At 36.0% G+C, this 25,865-nt stretch overlaps 1 protein-coding gene across 1 annotated transcript in view; it reads right to left on the bottom strand.

Moving 5' to 3' along the window:
* Positions 1-1,300: 1,300 nt before the first annotated feature.
* The window catches only part of MSR1 (macrophage scavenger receptor 1), a 93,469-nt gene continuing 68,904 nt past the window's right edge, over positions 1,301-25,865 (bottom strand). The window contains exons 8-9 of the mRNA XM_006834519.1: positions 22,512-22,700; positions 1,301-1,434 (exon numbers count right to left, since the gene is read on the bottom strand). Coding sequence (XP_006834582.1) covers positions 1,301-1,434; positions 22,512-22,700 — 323 coding nt within the window. The remainder of the gene's footprint in view (positions 1,435-22,511; positions 22,701-25,865) is intronic.

Below are 25,865 nucleotides of genomic sequence, written 5' to 3'. Positions count from 1 at the left end.
AGTAGAGTAATTTCATAATGATAATATTTTACCATCACAGGGTACAGAAAACCATTTCGGCTTGCCCAGTCTCTTAGAGTCCTTTATAGTTGAAAATGTGTCTCTCTTTTTATGATTGTGAATATAGACTGGCTTCATAAAAAAACTCCAGAAAGAGATACTTGGGATTTTTATTTCCTTATGCACTCAAGACATTTGCATTAGCTTAATTTTGCTGTTGTTTTTAAATGCCATCGAGTTGGTTTGGATTCATAATGACCCTGTGTAGGGTTTCCAAGGAATGGTTGGTGAGTTTGAACCACCCATCTTGTATTTCAAATCAACTTGGGGTCCAGTACTGATCCTATAGTACCACACCATAGAATGGAGTAATCAGATTTATTTACATTTTAAATACAATATCTTAGAATTAGAACTAATTGTTCAATTAGAAATGTATAAGAAACTCAACTCCATGTTGACTAATGGCATTTTTGATATGCCAATTACCTAAGCATATATAATTTGAGCTCACTTGACTGCCAACCACAAGGCTAGCAGTTCAAAGTCACCAACCATTCCTCAGAATCTCTATACAGACTCTATGAGTCAGAACTGACTGGATGGCACTTAATAACAACAGTATAATTTGAGCATATTGTCTAGTAGTGATAGTAGGTCTGTACCTCTTTTCACATGTCCTGCTTTCAACTAACGTTACAGATCAGTAAAACAGCTGTTAGACTGTAACCATTCAAAATAAGGTCCCTGATCCATCATGACTGAGACATATCATTAGTGACATTGCTATCCAACTGCCAAAGTATTGCATGATTAGAGATCTTAGTAGCTGATTAAGATCCTTCTTTTGAAAAGAAGAATGGTTTGGATATTTTGCAAACTTTTGCACAATAGATAACTTCCTAATCCTCCCATTTTCAATAAACAAAATTAAACAGATTTCAATGAAAAAAAAAAAAAAACCTAAAAATTATAATCTTGTGGTGAAAATGTCATAAATTGGAGACAATGGCTGAAATGTGTTTCTATTACCATTAGCCTTTGTAACCCAGAAACCTTAAATACATACATAATGATATGAGGAAATTCCATCTGAAAACCTATTTGTAGAAAATTAACATTGCTCCAGTATAAATATATGATATGAAGGTGTTCAATATGCATATACAATGATTTTAAAGACTCCCTTTTTTGTTTGACAATATTCTTAATCTCATTAAACTGATTTTAAGGAGCCAAAATAATAAAAATAATTTTGCAACAATGATTATTTTATAATTGTATAGGAAAATATGGTACATTATACATTGCAAGTAACTCCAGCATCTTCAGTATGTGAACAGGTCCTCACTCCCCATTGTTTGATTTTACACTCCTCAATAGATGCTTCTCTCCCAAAACAATACACTTCATTTAGCCAGATTGGGCCAGCACCTGCAATAATCAAATACAACTGCATTAGTAAGGATAGTGTTTATGTGTATAACAAAACTACTAATTCATCCATTAATTTAATAACAATATGTTAATGATACAGGGTGTAGTAGCTCTGTAGTATAAGCATTGAACTGTACACCACAAGTTCCCGCCCATCAACTACTCCAACATAGAAAGATGAGATTTACTGCTACTGCAAAAATTTACAACCTCAGAAACCCTATACAGGGATGTGATGAGTCGGGACCGATTCAGCAGTACTTAAAAACCACATACGCAAGTTCTGTACTATTGTTGCTGTTGTTAGGTGCTGTTTAGTCATCTCTGACTCATAGTGACCTTATATACAACAGAATGATTAGGATTAAAAATAACTCCTTGCACCAGAATACTTTGTACTCTGTCAATATGTAAAGAACTAAAATGCAAAATAATAGGAGCTATAACAAAGATACATATATAGTCCTATGAAAGCACAGACCTAGGAATAATAAGCAAGATTATGGGGCCATTTTCTAATTGATGAAGTTGGGCATAAGTGACCATCACTTTACTGAAGTTCACACAGCTAGTGTGGAATGGAGCCAGTGGTCCTAATTGGACTGTCTGACAAGAGCAGTGCCTTTCATCAATAGTTTACATCAATCCCTTGCATTATTAGGTTGAGTCTTTCAACTATCTACATAAATCCTGTTGTGCATTGTGGGTTAATGTGTCAGACTGCAAAACCATTTGAACTGTAAGGTTAGTGGTTCAAACTCACCAGCTGCTCCTTGGACACCCCATACAGGGTTGTTATGGGTCAGAACCAACTCTATGGTACTTAACAACAACAACAACATGTGTCAAAGGAGTCCTGGTGTGGCACAGTGGGTTAATGTGCTGGACTACAAGGTAAGCTTGTACTTCAAGGCTGGTGGTTCAAGCTTGGCAGTTGCTTCCCAGAAACCCTGTACAGGGTTGCTATGAGTCGGAAGTGACTAGAGAGCATTTAACAACAACAGCAACAACATGAATGAAAACAATATTCTACAATTTCTAAGAGCTGCCATTTTAGTGAGGATTTATATTCTAGGTAGATGAAACAACTGTGGTCCCACATGTAATTAGTGACAGAGTTGATTCTTGCATCCAGAACCACTGATTCCTATTCTGGTATATTTCCCATTGGATATGATATATTGTGCCACTCAGCAGCTTTGTTTTTGTGTTATGTGATAAAGATTCACATACAATAAACATGTTTTGAGTGCCTATACATGAGACACAAGCCCTTGTGAAATACAAATGGTTAGCTTTGCTGCTTAACTGCAAGGGTTGAGGTTCAAATTCACCCAGAAGAATCTTGGAAGATGGGCTTGGCAATCTGCTTCTTAAAACTCAGCCTCACTGCAAACCCTAAAGAGCACAATTCTACTATGAAGCATATGGGGTTCCCATGAATCAGAAATAATTTGATAGCAACTGAAAAAATAACTGTGAAAGGCAATATGGTAGGCATTTCCGCATACGATCCACTAAACTTATTTCTTACGATAGTCTTTTTGAAATAATGGCAGTTATCTCTATTTTATAGATAAATAAGCCAAGACTCAAAAAGGATGTATGGCTTGCTCAAAATAATAGAAAGAATAGAGCCAAACAACAGAACATGGTGACATTTAAAACTTTGTAATAGTCATTGGCTACATACATAAAAGTCCTATGAGAAAAACAGAAATTACTTCCCAAGATTTGTTATTTTATTTTTATACTAATATATTCAAAACTATTGAGCCTAAGGGAAATTTTTATTTTCCATCTTGTTTGGAATTGTTGTCTGTATTAAAAATTAATGCAAAGGTAGCATAAAATTTTATTTTCATATAAACCTTGAAGATTAAAATACAAATTTATTTTCGTTTCTTTAGGTAATAACTTTTACTCAGGAAGTTTTTGTTGTTTCTGCTGTCATTTAAAATTTTTAATCTGTAAATTAACTTTTCTATTCAGAGGAAGGCTATACAAAATTATTTTGTATTTTAAATATTTTAATTCTCTATTTGATTACCCATTTTTCTTAATTCTGACTCCTATTCAATTTTAATTTGTGCTCTAAAATGCAAAGTTTTTCCTTAAAAATTAAGGTATTGAAATATACTTTCTAATTAGAAGTGGTTTAAAATCAGAAAAGGTATGCTTTGTGTTTGTATCATTTCACCATATATTTTTCAATCTGTATGCTGAGCAAATAATCTCAGAAAATGGATTATATGAAGAAGAATACAGCATTAGGATTGGAGGAAGATTCATTAACAACTTAGGATATGCAGAAGATACATCCTTGTTTGCTTGGTTTCTCATTTTTGAGGATCTGGAGTAGCTTGCCCTCAGTTTTATAATATACAGGATGAAGGAGTTGGCTAAAATAGCTTTGAAATGTCATCTACCTTTAAAAGTTTATAATTCTAAAAATCTGAAGTGGCAATCTCTGTAGCAATGAAGTTATAAAGGATCAAGAACTTAAGAAAGAAGTTCTATTGGGCCAAGACCCAGGTTAAGGTGTAAATTTTGGTCCCTTGCTTAATAACTGTGTAACTTGGGACATATCTTGTGAAGTGTGCTAGCATCCCTTACTTTTTCTATGAGAAACAATACATAGGAAACTTGGAAAATCAATAAGGAAGACCATAGAAGAACTGATGCATTTGAGTTATGGTGTTGGAGAGAGTATTAAAAGTACCATGGACTGCCAGAAGAACAAACAAATCTGTATTCGAAGAAGTATAGCCAGAATGCTCCTGATAAGCCAGGACATATTATCAGGAGGTACTAGTCCCTAGGGAAGGTTATAATGCTTGGTAAAGTGGAGGGTCAGTGAAAAAGGGAAATGCAATGGCAGCAGTCATGTGCTCAAGTGTAGTAACAGTTGTGAGGATGAGTCAGGACTGGGCAGTGTTTTATTGTGTTGTGCAAAGGGTTGCTGTGAGTTGGAGTCAAATCAACAGCACCTAACAGTTAATCTATTTGTCAGGGGCATTGTGAGCATTAAACAAAATCATGTAGAAAGCACATGATAACAATATTATTGCTGTAAGTAGCAAAATAGACATTTATGAATTCTTTAGGCATTTTCCACAATGTCCAACATCCATACACTCACATTTTAAAATTTTTAGTAAAAGGGACAATATGTAATAAATTAAGGTCTGATCTTTTGATCCATTTTAACCTTTAGGATTATTTGTACTATTATTCACTAAAACCTGAACAGATATCAAAGGGTAGTTCAAGAAGACAAAGTAAAATTTTATTATAAAATATGCAAAGACCTAGAGTTTGAAAATCAAAAGGGAAGAACATACTAGACATTCTCAAGCTGAAGGAATAAGAAAAAAGTCAGACCTTGAGTTGCAATACTTAAGGATTCTATGGGCAAATATTGAATGATGCAGGAAGCATCAAAAGTAGATGGAAGGAATTCACAGAGTCGCTCTACCAAAAATAATTGGTTGAAGTTCACTCTTACATGAGGTACCATATGATCACTGAAGGAAGATCAAGCTGCTCTGAAGACATTGGCAAAAAGCAAGGCTCCAGGAATTGATGTATTACCAATTTAGAAATGTTTACTTATCTATGCTAAGAAATTTGGCAGACAGTTATGTGGCCTACCAACTGCAAGATATACATATTTATGTCCATCTCAAAGAAAGGAAATTCAACAGAATGCAGAAATTATTTAACAATATCATTAATATTGGTGTGACACTGTAAGGTCAGCACTATACTACAAACCACAAGACTGCCAGTTCAAACCACCAACTGCTTCTTGGAAAACCTATGCAGGGTTGCTATGAGTCAGAACCAACTTGACAGCACTTAACAACAACATTAATATCACACTCAAGTAAAACTTTGCTAAAGGTAATTTACAAATGGATGCAGGAGTAAATCAACAGAAAAATGCCAGAAATTAAAGCAATATTCAAAAAGGATATAGAATGAGGGATATTATTGCTGATGTCAGATGAATCTTGACTTATAGCAGAATACCAGAAAGGTGTTTATCTGTGTTTTATAGACTACACTAAGACATCTGACTGTGGATTATAAAAAAATATTATTGTTAACACTGCAAAGACAGGGAATTCCAGAACATTTAATTGTGCTTATGTGGAGCCTGTATAGACAGTTATTCTAACAGAACAATGGGATACTGAATGGTTTAAAATTGCAAAGTTGTGCATCAGGGTTGTATCCTTTAACCATACTTATTTAACCTGTGCTGATCCAACAATTTGAAAAGAAAATAGTTATGAAGAAAAATGCAGCATCGGGATTGCAGAAAGGCACATTAACAATTGTATATTGTATGTAGATGACACAATCTTCTTAAAGAGGAATTTAAGCACTTACTGATTAAGATCTAAGCCTTCAGTGTGAATTACACCTAAACATAAAGAAAACAAAGATCCTCATAATTGGAACAATAAGCAACATCATGATAAATGAAGAGCATATTAAACTTATCAAGGATTTCAGTTTACTTGGATCCATATTCAATGCTCATGGAAACAAGAAATCAAAAGACATATAGCATTGGGAAAATCTGCTGAGAAACGTCTCTTTAAAGTGTTTATAAGCAAAGATGTTACTTTGAGGACTAAGGTATACCTGATCTATGCCTTGTTATTTTCAATTGCCTCATCTGCATATGAAAACTGAACAATGAATAAGGAACAATGAATAATTGATACCTTTAAAAAATGATCTTAGTAAAGAATATTGAATATACCATAGACTGCCAGAAGAACAACTAACCCTGTCTTAGAAGAAATCCAGCCAGTATGCTCCTTAGAAGTGAGCTTGGTGAAGACTATATCATGTATTTTGTACAAAGTTTTTTGAGGAACAAGTCTCTGGAGAGGGACAACAGTCTTGGTAAAATAAAGGACAGGGAAAAAGAGGAATACCCTTAACAAGATGAATTGCCCCAGTGACTGCAATGATAGAAGCAAACACAGCAATGATTGTGCATATAGCAAGGGGCTGGCAGTATTTCATTCTGATGTACCTGTGCTCACTGAGAGTTGGAAGAACAAGTCAAAATTCAGAGATGCAATTATATTTGATTGGTTTGTTTATCCTTACATTATTTTAAAGTCCATGTAGAATATTAATTATGGACTATAAAATGGGTAATAAAAAAAGCAAGGAATAGTTGGGTAAAATAATTAAAGTATGACATTTATGTTTAGAATTTTCTTTCACTTCTGCTTTTGAATTTGGAGGGTCAGCATTCATGTAAATCTAGACTATAAGAGAGCTTTTACAGGCCCACACCTTACTTCCACCATCAGCACACAAACTAAGATTTACCAGGAACAAATGCCCAGAGGTACACCCATTGCCTGCTAAAGCTCATTGACTTTTGCTACAGGGAGACAACTGGGACTAGGACTTTGAAAACTTGAATAGGGAGAAAGGGGTGATGTACTTTGTGTTGCCTCTGTGACAAGCACTAGATGCCTCACACTGTTTCCTTAATTTAACCTTTTTGTCTATTCAAGAGAAACAAAGAACATTCCACTTTATGCAAAGGACGCATCCAAATGAAAGAACCTATTTAAAAGAGTGTACTTTAAGCTTTATTCCTATAAATCATTTTGCCTGAAGCTGCCAAAAAACTTGTTCTGAAAGCTCACAAGGATTATCTCCGATAAGCCATGTTTGCTATTTTAAAAGCAGAAAAAGAAGAAGGAGGAGAAGAAATTGTGTACAGAAAATCTTATATTTCTGAAATGGAAATATGCAAAAGTAATAAATTCAAAAAATTTCTCTTTTTAATATTTCAATTATGTACAACAAAATGTTGATCTGATTCCTCTTACTTTTCTAGAAGATTGATAAATAATTAGAACTCTAATGCATATCTTCCCAGTCCCTCTATTCACATTGCTAAATTTCCTTTCCTGTCTCTATTCTAAATTCAAGTTACCTTTTCTTTTCCTCCTGAGTGAAACCTTAGTGGAGGAACTGAAGAATAAGGAGGAGTTTAAACAGTTTTACATTAAAAAAAAAAGGGCTGTTTTCCATGTCTAATCCAAAATCAGCTTACAATGTAAGCCTGGTTCTTAAAATACAATGTACAATGAAGTGGATCATGAAATTTATTTCTTAGAATTTTTTCCTCAGAACATGTAACCTCTGCTCTATTATTTCTTTCTCCCAGCTCATCTTGCTTTATGATTTTGAAATACTCGTAATCTTCCTCCAATTGTTTGGTAGTGAACTCTCGGCAGAGAGCTGAAACAAGAGCTAGGTCCGTATTGAGCGCAGTGGGAAGACTGTTATAGAGTTCCCACATAGTATGCCTGTGCAGCCACATCTCTGTACAACAGAGACTCACATTCAACTCCTGGTTCTTTATGATCCTTGGAGCATTACTACCCAATATAAATCAGACTGATCTGACCCATTTTCCTTTCACAAAGAAGGATAAATAAACTTCTAATTTTGCAGTTGGTTATTAGTAGAAATCATGTTTCACAATTGAGCAATATATGTATTGGGTGCTTCTTCTATGCTTGTTGTTAAGTGCCATTGAGTTCATTCCGATCCAAAGTGATCCTATTTCCAAGGAGCAGCTGGTGAGCTTGAACCACTGACCCTGCAGTTCAAATGACTTTGCAGTCCAATACATTAAACCACAGCACCACACCAGGACTCTATGCTAGTTTATTTAAAATTCAAAACCAAAGCATCATCAAATATTCTTATTTTAATAGAAAGGAAATTGAAACTCTGAGATATATGTAACAGAACTAAGAGTTGAACACTTGTCTCTTTCTTTCTAAAGCTCAAGGTCTTTCCAATTTATTTCACCATTGTTGTTAGGTTTCCTTGACTAGGTCCTGACACATAGTAACCCTCTGGACAGCAGAACAAAACACTCCCTGGACGTATATAATCCTCATTACTTCACTTGTTGTTAAGGGCTGGTGAGTTAGTTCTGACTTATAGTGACCCTGTGCAGGATTTCTGAGGGAGAAGTGGCTGGAGTTTTTGAACCACTGACCTGTGGTTAACAGTCCAGTGCTTATACTACAGAGACACACCAGGAAGTACACTAGGCACTGAAAAGTGCTTGGGTTGTGTAAAGAATTCAGTGCTAAGCTACCAACTGAAAGTTGGTTGTTTAAACCCACCTTGAGGCACTGGTAGCTCTGGTAACATAGCTCTGGTAGTATGATGGTTACAAGTTGGGCTGCTATTCTTAAGGTCAGCAGTTCGAAACTACCAGCTGTTCCACAGGAGAAAGATGACGCTTTCTGTTCCTGTTTATAGCCTTGGAAACCCTATGCAGGGTCGCTATGAGTCACAACTGACTCCATGGCACATAACCACCACCACCGGAGGTGTCTCAGAAGACAGGCTTGGTGATTTCCTTATGAAAAGTAAGAACAGGATTAGTTCTGTGCATGTGAGGTTGTCATGAGTCAGATTTAAGTTGATAGAAAATAACAGGCACTTGAAAATATGAAAGGAAAATCAAAATGCTGAAACATTTTTTTTTTAAGTATAACAAAATTTAGTATAATGTATACAATCACCAACTACCATAAATAAACAGACTCACAAAAACTAGAAGGGCTTCCCAACAGTTGGAAATGGTTCAGAATTGGCCAATGGAGCACAGCAAACAAATCTCTTGTGTTTGAGATTTTGTCCCTAGTAAGAAACAGGTAGTTGTGATATGTCACTCAAAGTGTCTCTTTGAATGTGTGTGAGCTACTACCTTTAAGTGGACACTACTGCTACCTGTTTCTCTTTGAGTCAAAATGCCATGTGCAACATATTTCATTGACGGCAATGACTGAGACATTTTGAACTGCTTCAAAGCCCTGAAAAATAGACATTCAAACCAGAGAAGTAGTCAGCTAAGCTTTCTTGAGATAAGTTTAGATCGGTCACTGCAAAGACAAATCAGTAATTCCATATGAGACTAAACTTTGTAATTTCATTATTTATTTAAATAGAAAATATTTCTTGTTAGTATTCTTATCAGGATATTTATTTTATTTCTTTCTTATCAGTGTGTTAGACCAGAGATCCCTACAGTTATGAGTAGGAATGAATACATGCTTTGGGGAAAAAATGTTTTATCTTGAAGACAGGCCTTAAAAGTAATGTAATCTTAATAGTCCCCAACTGTGTGCATTCATACCTGCTTTTGGAACTCCATCTGCAATGGAAACACATCTCTGAAGTCCATAGCAAGACTTCATGCTCACAGACAAGAAATAAAGCTGGGGATACAACTTCTTGTGTGATTTCATACCACACAAGCTATATTTTTCAAAGTTTGTTTGCCCTACATTAAAATACATATACTGTTGTTTCTTTAACTTAAGTTTTCTCCTGTAATAGAGTTAAGGTTTAAGATACAAGAGGTTAAAAAACCACAAAACTGTTCAATTGGGCTTATTTCTTAAACAAAGGCAAATGCAAAATTGTGAAATCTCTAGATAATGTAAGTGACAAAAGGACTTATCTTGACATTTTTCTTTATTGGACTAAACTATTTAATGAGTTCATATTGATTAAATTATCTGAATACCTGGAAAAGTCCGTTTTTCATTCTGTCAACAAAAGTACATCCTGAGAATCCAAATTGTCCACATGATGTTATTTCAAAATAGGATTTGAGAGAATTTACAACCATTTATCAGGTGACTAAGACACCAGGGATGAGAACTGTACATAGCTCCTCTTCATTAGAATTGTCTCTGTCTGCTTTATAGATGGTAACAGTTATTTAAGATGCTTTATGAAAATATGTATTTAAAATAAATAGTCTTTTGCTTTGTGGACAATTTGGTTAATTAACATAGAAAAATGTTAATTAAGTCTTTTGCTTAATTAACATAGAAAAAATGCTTTCTACCTACAACATTGTGAAGACTATAATTTTCAACCAGACATGCTAAATGATGGGCTGATTCATTTGGTTCTCCAGTGATCAAGTGTTGTGAGAACCTCTTTTTGTTTTCTTTTCCCCCCATTTCAGGAGAGAGAAAAAGTTCTACCCGTTGGGTTTCTAAAACATTTCATGTTGAGTGGTAAATGTATAGGTATAAAAATAATTTTAGTTACAAAAGGCCAAAGCACATTAAATTGGGAAGAAATAATCTCTTTAATGAATGGTACTCGCAATACTGGAAAACCATTTGCTGAAGAATGAAATAAGACCCATATCTCGCATCATATATGAAAATGAACTCAGTTTGCATTAAATATAGCAGTATAGAGATCAGCAATGAACAAGCAGTGACAAAAGTATGGCTCTGATACATACCATAAATCTACTATCAACCATAAATGGAAACACACAAATAACAGAAGACAAAATATATGGCAGTGACCTCCTAAAAACTGGATAGTATACATGTGCATCAAAATATTCCAACAAATAGTAAAAGAAGACACAGAGTTAAAATAAATAGAGGTAAATGTTATTAAATGATGGTATATGAAGGGAATTATAATCAATGTAAAGATAAGAAGTATATGAATGTTGAGCATAAAACTGATGATCTACTCTGAAAACCTTAATTCAATTTATAATAATGTTTTGAATAACAGTAAAAAGAGAACCCATAAACTGGGAAAAGTTTTTTGGTAATGACATATCATACAAGGGACTACTCTCTAGAATTTATACAAAACTTCAACAGTGTAACAATAAAAAGATAAAAAATTCAATAAAAAAGTGGGCAGAGAACATGACTTTACCTAAGAAGACATTCAAGCAGCCAATAAGTATATGAAGAAATTCCCCTGATCATTATCCATTGTTGATGTTGTCTAGTGGCATCAAGTCAGTTCCAACCCATAGCAACCCTGTATAGGATTTCCTAGGAGTGACTGGTGAGCTTGAACTGCCGATCTTGCACTCCAGCTCATTAACCCACAGCGCCATTATTGTTGTTGTTATTGTTATGTGCTATCAACTCAGTACCAACTCATAACTAACCTATGCATAACAGAAGGAAACACTGCCCAGTCCTGGGCCAACCTCACAATTGTTGCCACATTTGAGCCCATTGGTACTGCCACTTTGCCAATCCATCTTCCTGGGGATCTCCCTCTTTTTCTTTGACCATCCACCTTACCAAACATGATATACTTCTCCAGTGACTGGTCCATCCTGACAATATGTCCGAAGTATGAAAGATGAAGTTTGGACATCCTGGCGTCCAAGTAACTGTCTGGCTACACTTCTTCCAACACAGATGTTTGTTCTTTTGGCAGCCCATGGCACTTTCAATATTCTCCTCCAATACCATAACTCAAAATTATCAATTCTTCTATGGTCTTCCTTATTCACTGTCCAGCTTTCACATGCATATGAGGTTATTGAAAATATCATGGCTTGGTCCTCAAGCTGACATCTTTGCTCCTCATCACTTTAAAAAGGTCTTTTGCAGCAGATTTGCTTAACGCAATGTATCATTTGATTTCTTGACTGCTGCTTCTATGAGTATTGATAGTTCATCCAAGAAGAATGAAGTCCTTGACAACTTCAATCGTTTCTCCATTGAGAAGAATGTTGTTTATTGGTCCAGTGGTGAGGATTTTTGTTTTCTTTACTTTGAGATAATGAAGGCTGTGCTCTTTGATCTTCAGCAATAAATATTTTAAATCCTCTTCACTTTCAGCAAACAAGGTTGTATCATTTGAATATTGCAAGTTGTTAATGAGTCTTCCTCCTGTCCTGATGCCATGTTTTTCTTCATATAACCCAGTTTCTCAGATTATTTGCTCAGCATACAGGTTGAATAAGTATGGTGAAAGAATACAACCTTGTTGCACACCGTAATTTTAAACCGTTCAGTATTCCCATGTGCTGTTTGAACAATTGCCTCTTGGTCAATGGACAGATTCCTCATGAGCATAATTAAGTGTTCTGGAATACTCATACTTTGCAATATTGTCCATAGCTTGTCATGATACACACGATCTAAAGCCTTTGTGTGCTCAATAAAGCACAAGTAAACATTGTTCAGATATTCTCTGCTTTCAGTCAAGATCCATGGGACATCAGCTATGATATCCCTTGTTCCACTACCTCTTCTGAATCCAGGTTGAACATCTGGAAGTTCTCTGTTAATGTATGCTTGCAGCCATTTCTGTATTGCCTTTAGTAAAACTTTACTCGCATGGGATATCAAGATATTGTCCGATGATTTCCACATTCCATTGGGTCACCTTTCTTTGGAATGGACACAACTACAGATCTCTTCCAATCAGTTGGCCAGATAGTTGTCAGGAAAATTTCTTGGCATAAATGAGTGAGTGCCTCCAGTGCTGCCTCACTTTCTTGAAAGATTTCAATGATTATTCCATAAATTCCTGGTGCCCTCTTCTTTGCCAATCCCTTAAATGCACCTTGGACTTCTTCCTTCATTATCATTGGCTCTTGATCACATGACACCTTTTGAAATGATTGAGTATCAACAATTTCCTTTTGGTATAGTGACTCTGTGTATTCCTTCCATCTTCTTTTGATGCTTTCTGCATAATTCAATCATTTGCACAGAGAATCTTTCAATAACAAAAGTCGAGGCTTGAATTTTTTTCTTCAGTTCCCCCAGCTTGAGAAATGCTGAGCGTGTTCTTCCTTTTTGGTTTCTGACTCCAGATCTTTGCACATATTTGTTGTAATATTTGACTTTGTCTTCTCGAGCTGACCTTTGAAATTTTCTGTTCATCTCTTGTTCCTTATCATTTCTTCCATTTGCTTTCACATCTCTATACTGGAGAGCAAGTTTCAGTGTCTCTTCTGAATTCCATTTTGATCTTTTCCTTCTTTCTTGTCTTCTTAGTGACTTTTTGCTTTCTTCCTATATGATGTTCTTGATATCATCCCACAACTTTTCTAGTCTTCAGTCTTTAGTGTTCAAGGTATCTAATCTGTTTTTTAGATGATCTCTAAATTCAGGTGGGACATATTCAAGGTCATATTTTGGCTCTCATGGACTTGTTTTCATTTTCTTTAGCTTCAGTTTGAATTTGCAAATGAGTACTTGATTGTCTGTTCCACAATCTGCCCCTGGACTTATTTTGACTGATGAAATAGAGCTTTCCCATAGTCTCTTTCCACAGATGTAGTCAATTTTATTTCTGTGTATTCCATCTGGTGAGGTCCATGTGTATAATTGTCTCTTATGCTGTCTAAAGAAGCTATTACAAATGAACAAATCATTGATTTTGAAGATTTCTACCATTTAATCTCCAGCATTTTTTCTATCACCATGTTTTCCAACTACTGATAGTTTCTTTGTTCTCACCCTTTGCATTCCAATCACCAATAATGATCAATACATCTTGATTGCATATTTGATCGATTTCAGATTGAAGAAGTTGGTAGAATTCTTCTATTTATCCTCTCTGGTTTTAGTGGTTGGTGCATAAATTTAAATAATAGTGGTATTAACTGGTCTTCCCTGTAGGCTCATGGATATTATCCTGTCACAGAAAGTGTTTTACCTCATGACTGATCTAGATATGTTCTTTTTGACAATGAATGCAACCTATTCCTCTTTAATTTGTCATTCCTGGCATAATAAACCATGTGGTTGTCAGATTCAAAATGGCCAACACCAGTCCATTTCAGCTCACTAATGCCTACAATATTGATGTTTATGTTTTCTATTTCAATTTGGACAATTTCCATTTTTCTTAGACTCACACTTCATACATTCTATGATCCGATTATTAATGGATGTTTACAACTGTTTTTATTCATTTTGAGTTTTGCTCCATCAGAAAATGAAGGTCCTGCTGGCTTTATTCCATTTCCATCATCACGGTCAATTCTACTTTGAGGAGGCAGCTCTTCCCCAGTTGCATTATGAGTGCCTTCCAATCTGAGGGGCTCATTTTCCAGCACTATATCTTATAGTGTTTCTCTGCTATTCATAAGGTTTTCAATGAGTATATATTCAGAAGTAGTTCATTATGCCTTCTTCTTAGTCTGTCTTCATCTGGAAGCTCATCTAAAATGTGGCCACCATGGGTGACCCTGCTGGTATTTAAAATAGCAGTGGCATAGCTTCCAGAATCACAGCAACTCGCAAGCCACCAAAGTCTGACAAACTGACAGATAAGTGGTAGACAGAACCACTGTAGTTGTTGTTAAGTGCCATTGAGTCAGTTCTGACCGTAGTGGTCCTATATAGGGTTTCTAAGGACCAACTGGTGAGCTTGAACCTCTGACTTTGCTTTTCAAACAGCTTTGCAGTCTGACACATTAATCCATAGCGCCACACCAGGACTCCCAGAATCACAGCAAATCATAAGCCACCACAGTATGACAAACTGACAGATGAGTTGTGGACAGCGCCATTAGAGAGATGCACATCAACACATCAATGAGATATCATCGTAGATGAGCATTTATAGCAAAATTTACTAAAATAAATCAACAAATTCTGACCATGTTGTGATGAGTCTGGGACCCTCCTTCACTCCTGGATGGAAGGTAAAATATTGTAATCTTTTAAACTGTAAACTGTGGAAAATGGTATGATGCATCCTCAAATAGTTGGACATAGAAATAGTGATAACTTAGCAATCCCTCTATGAGTTGAAATTGACTAAATAACAATTAACAACAACAACAATGTTCATTGTAGTACTATTCATACATAACAGTGAAAAGATGGAGACAGCCTGAATATCCATCAACAGAAGAATGGATAAATAACCTAGGTTGGTTGTTGTTGTTAGGTGCCATTGAGTCAGTACCAACTCATAGCGATCCTATGCACAGCAGAATGAATGCTGCCTGATCCTGGGCCACCTCACTATTGTTACCACGCTTGTGGAATACTATGCAACATTAAAGACTAAGAATGAGTGTGTGAAATACATGGATGAACTTGGAGGAAAGACATTGTGCTGAGTGAAATTTGTCAATCACAAAAAATGTCAAGATAAGTTTTCCATGCTAAAAAACACATTCCTTGATGGTTATCAGAAGTGGGAGGCAAGGACGAATAATTCACTGGCTAGTGGGTAGACACATGTTAACTTGGGTAATGGAAAAGGCAATGTATAATAAGAGAGAGGTTAGTAGAAAAATAATGAAGGTATGAAAATAACTGGGAGGAGTGTAAGACTTAAAGGGCATAGAAGCAATACTTTTATATACACTTCCTGAAGTAATAACCATCTACAGGTAGGAGTCCTGGTGTAGCACTGTGGGTTAATGTGCTGGACTGCAAGGTCAGTTTGAACTGCAAGGTTGGTGGTTCAAGCTCACCAGCCGCTCATCAGAAACTCTGTGGGTCACTAGGGGTCAGAACCGACTCACTGGCACTTAACAACAGATACATAGGCTGAATGTGTATGGGAGGAAGAATGGGAATATTCCCACAAAGATATGAAAGTTTGATAGGGAATTTTTAAATAGGAATTTACCTTTATTGCTAATATATCCATGAATGTGGTGGCGCATACAGGGGACAAAATTATGAAAACTTCTTAGACACTACCAAACACCATGAAGGAATGAGTTGCTGCACCATAGTCTCAGGGGACACCATTGTCACTTGGAATAGTATAGTTGACAAAGACAGTGTTCGACATCTTACTTTGGTGAGTAGCAATTGGAATCTTAAAAAGCTCATAAGTGACCATCTAAGGAGTTCTGGTGCGGCACTGTACGATGAGCACTGAATTGCTGCTAATCACAAGACTGATTGTTCAAATCTACCAGCTGCTCTTTGGAAACTCTACCCAGAGTTGCTATGAATCAGAACTGACTTGACAGCACTTAATAACAATAACAAGGTACAACTATTGGTCTCTCCCCGTGCAAAGGAAAAAGGACTGAAGATAATTGAAGACACTTAGAAAGGAGCTCTGGTAGCGTAGTGGTTACGAATCGGGCTGCGGACCTTAAGGTCAGCGGTTCGAAACTACCAGCTGCTCCGCGGGAGAAAGATCAGGCTTTCTACTCCCGTAAAGATTTACACCCTCGGAAACCCTGTACAGGGTTGCTATGGGTCGAAACCGACTCGACGGCACTTAACAACAACAACAACAACAGAATGAATTAGTCCAATGTACTAATGGAACACGTACGTACATTTTGGTCTTCACCAACCTGAGACTAGAAGAACCAGCTACCACTTCCAACTGTTCTAACAGAGATCACATTAGAAGGTCCTAGATAGAGTGGGAGACAGTGTGGAACAAAACTAAAAATTAGCATATTTTGTGGCCTCACAGGGACTGAAAGAAACAAGACTAGAAAAACTCTTGGCCATTCTTTCAGTCTAGAACAGAAATCTCCCCTGTGGCTTAATTTCCAGTAAAGCAGTTGTTGTTGTTGTTGCTAAGTGCTGTCAAGTAGGTTCTGACTCATAATGACCCTGCTTAGGGTTTACAAAACTTAAAAAAAAAGAAATATCTTTTGGGAAAGTGAAAGTCTCATCTTTCTCCCGTGCAGTGGCTGGTGGCTCAAATCAAGGACCTGGTGGTTCACAGTCTGGTACTTATTGTATGGAGCCACCACCTTCCCCAGCGAAGCCGTAGATAGGTAAATAAAAGGACAACAATCTAATGATATATGCACATGATAGAATGGTCAACCATTTACAACCAAAAGGGCAGTATCTACCTAAAAAGAAAATTCAGAAAATAATTGGACAAAAATGGAAAAGAAGGATGAATGGAAGCAAGAATCATAGGGAAAGTGAAATAACGAAGCTACACAGAGGTCTTGCAATCATTGAAATGAAATGAAGTGCATGATTTGTTGAAAGCAAAACTGATGACCTGCTCTGTAAAACTTCACTCAATTCACAATGAAAAGTTAAAAAAAAAAAAAAAAATAGGTGTTCACTTTTCTATCAGAAAAAAAAATAAAAAAATAAAAAAATCTGAAGATGTATTGTTGTTGTTAAGTGCTGTTGAGTTGGTTCCAACCCATAGTGACCCTGTATAGGGTTTCTAAGGAGCAGCTGGTGAACTTGAACAACCTACCTTGCAGTTCAAACAACTTTGCAGTCTGACACATTAGCCTACAGCACCACACCAAGACTCTGAAGATGTATTAGCGATGGGAATTTTGGAAACTCCAAAGATCTGTTTGGTTGTGGCAAATTGCAGGCTGCATATTTTCTACTTCCTTTGTTTCTTCTTTACAAATCTTTTTAGGTATAGGTTAAAAACTAATGGTCAGGGGTTGAACCTGGGTGCTAAAACTCTTGGTAATTACCCTCTATTTTCTTATCTTGACTCTTCATGAAATGAATTTCTTTCTTTCTCTGCTGACTTTAGATTTGTTAGTTGTGGTGTTGGTTCCCATTCATAGAGAACTCCTATAGGTTTCCCAAGGCCATTAATCTTTATGGGAGCAGAAATCCTCATCTTTCTCACATAGAAGGGCTGGTAGTTTTGAACAGCTGACCTTGAGTTTAGCAGCCCAACTTGTAACCACTATGTTACCAGAGGTCCTGCTTAAATCTGTCTCTTATATCTGATATGGAGAATTCATTTAGGCGTAGGAATTCTATTTTTTTCCATTGCTTTTGAGTGAATTTTTATATATGGCAGCCCCATATATGCAGAGTAGAATTGTGTTCCGTAGGGTTTTCAAGGTTGTGGCCTCACCAGAATTGCCTCTAAGGCATCTCTGGGTAGGTTTGAACTGCCAAACTTTTGTTTAATATTGAGCACTTAAAGAAAGTTTGCCTTTAGGTATTTAATATAATGTCTGGCATATAGTACTTCCCACACTTTTCTCATGTAACATGTTCATGAAAATAATGCATATATGTACATAACGCACATAATATGCATAAGTACTAATATCTTGGGGTTTTTTAAAGTTTTAATTGTGAATTGAGTGAAAGTTACAGGGCCGATTATCAGTTTTACACTCAACAAATCATATACATTGTTTCATTACAATGATTATAATCCCCTCTAGGTACCATCAGTTAACAGTATTTCTCTCTATTCATTTTAGCTCTTTTTTGCATAGTTTCTAAAAACTTTATTTATGTAAAAACTATGTCCTCAATAAATTGTAGCATAGCATAGTATCACTTTACAATTTCTCTTGCCTCTCTCTTTTTTTTTTTTTTGCATTTAAGAAGTGCTCATATTATATTGCTCTCAGCAGTTCGAAACTACGAGCTGTTCCGTGGGAGAAAGATGAGGCTTTCTGCTCCCGAGAAGATTTACAGCCTCGGAAACTCTGTACAGGGTCGCTATGAGTCGGAACCAACTCCACAGCACATAACAACAACAACAAGACTTCTGATGATGTGTTGATTTTATGCACGTCCATATTATATATATATAAGATTATCTGGAAATGCTTATATTTACATAGAATAGTAAAATTGATTGAATTACGAAGGTTAATTTTTTTTTTTTTGGTCAACATTAACTTTAGAGAAGCCAATTATTGATCAGATTTAGACAGTAGAATAAAGGTCACATTGTATCGACATCTGACCTGGTGTGCTGCTCCTCAGAAACTCTATACAGGCTCCCTATGAGTTGAAATAGATTCAATGGCACTTAATAATAGAAACAACACCACCATAGGGAAAAGAACCACCATAATTGTTTTTGTTATTAGGTGTTGCTCAGTCAGTTCCAACTCATAACAATCTTAAGTACAACAGAATAAAATGTTGAATGCATAAACGATGCTGACAATGCAAGGCTTGCATCCCATGCTGAATTCAATAAATGTGATGAGATGCCTACTCCTGTACCAGTCTCACAATTGTTGCTATATTTGAGCCCGTTGTTACAGTCACTGGGGGTCTTGATAGGATTTTCCTTTTTCTTTTCAATGTCCCAAGGGCTGGGCGCTCCTGATAACATATCCAAAGAACAAGTAGGCTCCTCACTCTTGCTTCTAAAGAATATTCATTTTGTACTTATTTCAACACAGATTTGTTCATTATTCTGGTGGTTGCAGTAGTGGTTGTGTGACACCAAGTCAGTTATGACTCACAGTAGCCCTGCATAGGGTTTCTGAAGCTTTAAATCTTTACAGAAGCAGGAAGTTTCATCCTTCTCATACGGAACTTCAGACCTTGTGGTTAGCTCCCCAGCTCTTGACACACTGTGCTGCCAGCAATCCTTTTTCTGTGACAAGTCATAGTCTATTCAATATTCTTCACCAAAACCAATATAAAGGCATTGATTATTCTTCCGTCTTTCTTTTCACTATCCAGCTTTCTTGTGCATATAAAGCAAATGAAAATACCAAGGTTTGGGCCAGACTCCCTTAGTCCTCAAAGTGATCTCTTTGCTCTTTTAGCACTTTCAAGAGGTCTTTTGCAGTAGATTTGTCATTTGATTTCTTGACAGCTGCTTCCATGGGTGTTGATAGTGGACCCAAGTAAAATAAAATCCTTGACAACTTAAGTATTTACTTTTTATCATTGTTAGGGTAAGTTAATAGGAGGAAAACTACTGAAGAAAATTACTGGAGCAGCAGAAAAGTGGCATTGGGAAAAGATCGATATAATCAGAAACTAAACTTCTAAATAGTAAGAACAGAGAAGCAGGGTGTGGATAAGAGATAGTATCTGTTTCCTTGTTAGGCAGTCAGGATATTAACAAGATAAAAAATTATGCCCTTGTGTGTACGGAACACATCTGGGCTTACTAGCCCACTCTTCCTATTCAACAACCCAGAGGAGGTTTTTAACCATGAGCTACATATTATCCTCCCCCTTGACCAGTTTTCCCTGGAGTTAGAAAACCTAAAGGAAAGAACATGCTCAGCATTCTCAAGCTGAGGGAACTGAAGAAACAATTCAAGCCTTGCCTTGTGGTATTGAAGAATTCTATGGGCAAAATATTAAATGATGCAGAAAGCATCAAAAGTTGGAAAGAATACTGAGTCACTGTAACAAGAAGAAAGGATTGATGTTCTACCATTTCAATAGGTAACGTGATCAAGAGCCAATGATTTTAAAGAAAGAAGTGCATTGAAGGCATTGGCAAAAAGCAAGGCACTGGGAATACATGTAATACAAATTGAAATCTATCAACAAAGTGATGCAGCACTGCAGGGTCTCACTCATTTTTGCCAAGAAATTTGAAGGCAACTACCTGGCCAACTGACTGGAAGTGGATTGTTCACAGTAAAATCACACAAAAAGGAAACAAATTTAAAGTAATAGTAAGAGCCATTAAAGAGACCATATTATCCCCAAATATAATCACTTTCTTAATAACTGAGTAGAAAATGTTGACTTTAAAATTCTAGTTTATAAATATGGCTACCTTTATCTATTATCTTTATTATTCAAAATCTAAGAATCTAATTATACTTAAAACGTATAATGCAAATTAAACAAAGTTGAGACTGTAAAAATGTCATAGATATACATTCAAATACATTATCCTCTGCTAAGTCTCACCCCATCTCTCTTAATACATTCTTAAACAAGTTATTGAGTCACCTAGGTTAAAATATAGAAACATACATGCCGAAAAATAATTATTCAATGCTTTATCAACCTTATAGAGGAGTAAGTAACTTTTCTTATCCTTATTTCCTTTATGCTTTTTTAGGAGGAGATGCCAGAAAATAGTTGATATAGAAAGGCCATGTAATTGCTTCGTTTTCTTTCACGACTTGTCTTAGTCCCTGAGAATATAATTATTCCATCAGGAAAAAAGAATTCTTGAGAGCTAATACACTTAGCTGTTCTTTGAAAGATGGGTCATTTGATTCTACCCAGAAATGCCTTAGAAGAAAGATTGGTGACCTATTTCCAAAATATCAGTCATTGAAAACCCTATAGGACTCTCTTACACATGTTGGATCATTATGAGTTGTAATCAATTCAACTAGCAACTAGAAAAACTAGGGATGATATATTTCATGCCTAAAAGTTTGAACCACCCACTTTGCAGTTCAAACCAATTTTGTGGTCCAGTGCTTATCCTACAGTGCCTTGTCAGGATTCCAAAATAGAATTGCCCCCTAGGGTTTCCAAGGCTGAATCCTTATGGAAGCCAATTGCCACATCATTTTCCCAAACCCGGCAACCTACCAGCCACTCCTTTAAAATTCTATACAGGGCGGCTATGAGTCAGAATCTACTCAACAGAACTTAACACCACCACCATCACCACCAATAACAAGGAAAAACATAGAAGGGAATCTTCTTCTCTTCAGTGCCACAGAACAGAGACTATGAGTGAGCAACTGCTATTGATTAGTTCCCTCCATACACAGGCATGCAGGCTGTGTTATCACGTTTCAATAATCCACTTCTTCCTCTTTCTTTTCATCTGCCTTTCTGATCATTCTATTCCCTACTGAATCTTAATGAAATTCAAATATTACAGGTTTCATTGTTTGTTTTTAATTTTTTAAAAGTAATTTATTGTGATAAAAATACACATAACTTTTTTGCCATTTTAACCATTTTAAAGTGTGACAGTGCACATTATAATGACATGAAGTGTATTGTTTGTTGAATGTGTGACTCAATTCACAATAGACCATTTAAAACATGGAATGTACAATTCAGCAACATCAATTGCCTTCACCATGTTGTGCAATTGTCACCACTATCTATTTCCACAAGTTTGCATCATTCCAAGCAGAAACACAGTACCTGTTGCCTTTATATTTCCTGTTTATATCATCTCTCTAGTTAAACTCATTTAAAAAACAAAATAACAACTCAACACAAAATTCTCTCTTCTTATTGTTCCTGTCTACACCCATTTATTTAGAAAATTTCTGCCTACTGTTGTTGCTGTTATGAGCAGTTGAATAGTTTCAGACCCACTGTTGTTGTTATTAGGTGCCATCGAGTCGGTACTGACTCATAGCAACCCTATGCACAGCAGAACAAAACACTGCCCATAGCAACCCTGTGTAAGGGTTTCCGAGGAGCAGGTGGTGAGCTTGAACCGCCGATCTTGCAGTCCAGCACATTAACCCACAGCGCCACAACAGGACTCCAGAGAATGCCTACAGTTTATTAAAAAAACAAAACAAAACAAGATTTTTTTTTTTGCATTACCTTGTCCAAAGTAAGCTCCCTTATGCACACTTAGAACTCCTCGGTATCCCAGACTCTTACAGACTACCAATCCATTGCGTATTTCCCAGTGGTCATCACAAATTGTGCCCCACTGGCCATTGTGGAAAATCTCCACTCTACCCTCATGGGGTATGCTTCCTCCTACCAGTCGGACCATGTTAGCTGGAGCTGTAACACAAACAATTAAACAACCGTTAATGATTTACATATTGTGTTATAAAGCTTTCTCTTTTTTTGAAAAAAGACATTATAACCCATTTTTCCAATAAGGTCTACTATTGGAAGAAATATAAAACTTTCTAGCACCATCTATTGGTCAATAGTTTAAGTGCAAAAAATTGCATTAGTAAAAGTTGATGTTTTAGCATTTAAATAAATTATATATAAAAACACTTTATGTTCTAGGACTTTAAAATTCAAGGATTGCTAGTTTATTGTTATATCGATTTTGCACACTATTCAGAAAAAATATATAAATTATTCCTGTTTTCTTAGCACATGAATACACAAAAGTAATTTTCAGTAGTATTGCTGTTGTTAATTACCATCCAGTGGATACCACGCCAGCTCAGTGTAGGGTTTCCAAGGAGCAGCTGGTGGGATTGAACCACTGACCTCATGGTTAGCTTAACTAGTGCTTATTTTACAGCGTCACACCAGGATTCCTTCCATGGTATAGAAGATATTTTATAAATATCATAAACACAAAAAGTAGATGGCCAGAACTGATATTTTTTACCATTACATGCTAATTGTATCACTTATAGTGTGGCGCTATAGGATCAGCACTGGACTGCAAATCCCAAGGTCAGCGGTTCATACCCCAGCAACTCTTCGAAAATTCTACATATGGACTTTATGAGTAGGAACAACTCAACTGCACTTAACAGCAACAATAAATATTCATTTAGACATAACAAGAATATTCCTTGATATGAGAAATCTGGAGATAGTTTTGTTTTTGTTTTTTTGAAACATAACTAATAAGATAAAATCAGACAAATTTTGGATATTTTGAGAAATTACTAAAATAGTAAACTTGACAAAAGAGAGCTCTGGTAGGGTAGTGGTTATGAATCGAGCTGCGGACCTTAAGGTCAGCGGTTCGAAACTACCAGCTGCTCCGCGGGAGAAAGATGAGGCTTTCTACTCCCGTAAAGATTTACACACTCGGAAACCCTGTACAGGGTCGCTATGGGTCGGGACCGACTCGACGGCACTTAACAACAACAACAACATCATTGCAAAGGAGTCCTGGTGTGGCGCTGTGAGATAATGCACTGGACAGCAAGGTCAGTTTGAACTACAAGGTCGGAGGTTCAAATTCACGAGACAGTCCTTGGAAACCCAATACAGGGTTACTCTGAGTCAGAGCTGACTGCATTGCACTTACAATAACAGCAACACCATTGCAAAATTAAGTTTGTTCTGCACTATCTAATTGATCAAAATTGCCATATATGTGGATAAATGATAAAATTTATATCACAATAAAGATTTATATAAATATGAAATGGCTTCTTGTTATTTTTAATAGTGTTTTGAACCTAGCTACAGGTACATAGACGTGTGTGATTAATACTATGATACAAATTCACCTAGAATGTAAACATTTCTTCAAACCATTTGTAGTAGTCTAGTATTTGTTTAAAAATATTTAGTTAAGAATGAAGAACAGAGACAAAATATTAAAAAAACACACAATATTTTGTAATGATCCTAAAGCCAGTGATTTACTTCTATTTAAATGCATCCTTTCAAATATAATTTTGAGGAATACTATATTACAAAAACCAAAAGTAATTGTCACAACAAAAATATCTAATATGAAAATGGATTTTTCTTCTGAGTTTCAGAACTCAATACTCAGTAGCATTTTTTTCCCCTAATTTGAGTAAAATCAGTTGAAAAGTCAGGAATCCTGTAACATGTGAAAACAAAGAGACAATTTCTTATCACAAAACTGAGTTACTCAGAAATGTAAAAAAAAAATCTAGCATGTTAACATATATAAAATTACTATTATAATTTTTAAAATTTTCCAAAAATACAATTCAGTGCTAAATACTAAAATAATGTGATCATACTCAAGTGCATAAACCTTAGCATACCTAATGAACATCAGTTGAAAATATGTTTAAGAAGGAAAGTGATTTGCTAATACAGTATTTAAACTTTTAATTAATATGTAAAATACCTAGGTGACCCAATCATTCACTATAATTGTATAAAGAAATGAGAAATAACATTGTATCAAGCAAGAATATTTTGTGCAAAAAATATTTTAGATGTTAGAATTCAGTTGTATTAACTAACACCATGCCCAAATGCTGGATTTTATAAGGTTAAATATCCAAGCACAATATATTCATCATACATACTATGAAAAAACAAGAACATTCAGCATTCGGTTACCTGAGCCTGGCTGTCTTATTGCCCAGACAAGAGTATGTAAGCATTCTCACTGTGCATTATTTCCCTTTAACCCCTCAAAAAACAAATCAATTACAGTGGAGTCAATTTCAACTCAAAGCAACCCTATAGAACAGAGTATAACTGTCCCATAGAATTACCAAGACTGTAATCTTCATACAAGTGTACTGCCACATCTCTATCCAATGAAGTTGGGTTTGAACCACTGGCCTTTCCATTAGCAACCAAGCTCTTACCCACTACATCATCATCAGACTTCTCTTAAACCCTGTCAGAAAGACATTAATGAGTTTTACTTCTCCTGCAGCTGTGCTTCTCAAATTTTAGCATGCATTAGAATCACAGATTGCTCTTCTTCACAGTTTCTGATTCAGTAGGTCTTGAGTGGGGCCCAAGAATTTTCAATTTAACAAGTTCCCAGGTAATAATAATGCTGTTGATGCAGGGACCACATAGATATATTTGGGCATGCCTATGCAAACCCGTCAACAGCCAACTTTTTCTATTATAAATCAATTGTTGTCAGGTGAGTACATTTTGCTGCTCCTTGACCATCTCTGTCAGGGACTGCAGCACACCATTGCATTGCTTTGTTTTGGTGATGATAAAATAGAAAATTATTTCTATTAATGTTACTAATTTGCACAGCCTCAATCATAGCATTTTCTTTATGAGATCATCATCATAATGACCATGTGGGTATTGGGACCACATTTTGAGAAACAGTTTTTTCTTTGAATTTAGTCAATCGATTGCTACATGAATGTAAAAGATGTCCTCTCTCTATATATCTATGAAGTCTTGGTGTGGCTCTGTGGGCTAATGTACTGGACTTCAAAGTTAGTTTGAACCACAAGGTCAGTGGTTCAAGATCACCAGCTGTTCCTTGGATCACTATGG

The sequence above is a fragment of the Chrysochloris asiatica genome, unplaced genomic scaffold (assembly GCF_000296735.1).
Source record: "Chrysochloris asiatica unplaced genomic scaffold, ChrAsi1.0 scaffold00011, whole genome shotgun sequence".
NCBI classification, from domain to species: Eukaryota; Metazoa; Chordata; class Mammalia; order Afrosoricida; family Chrysochloridae; genus Chrysochloris; species Chrysochloris asiatica.
Note: the sequence above shows the minus strand (reverse complement) of the source record. Positions and strands in the feature narration are given on the sequence as shown.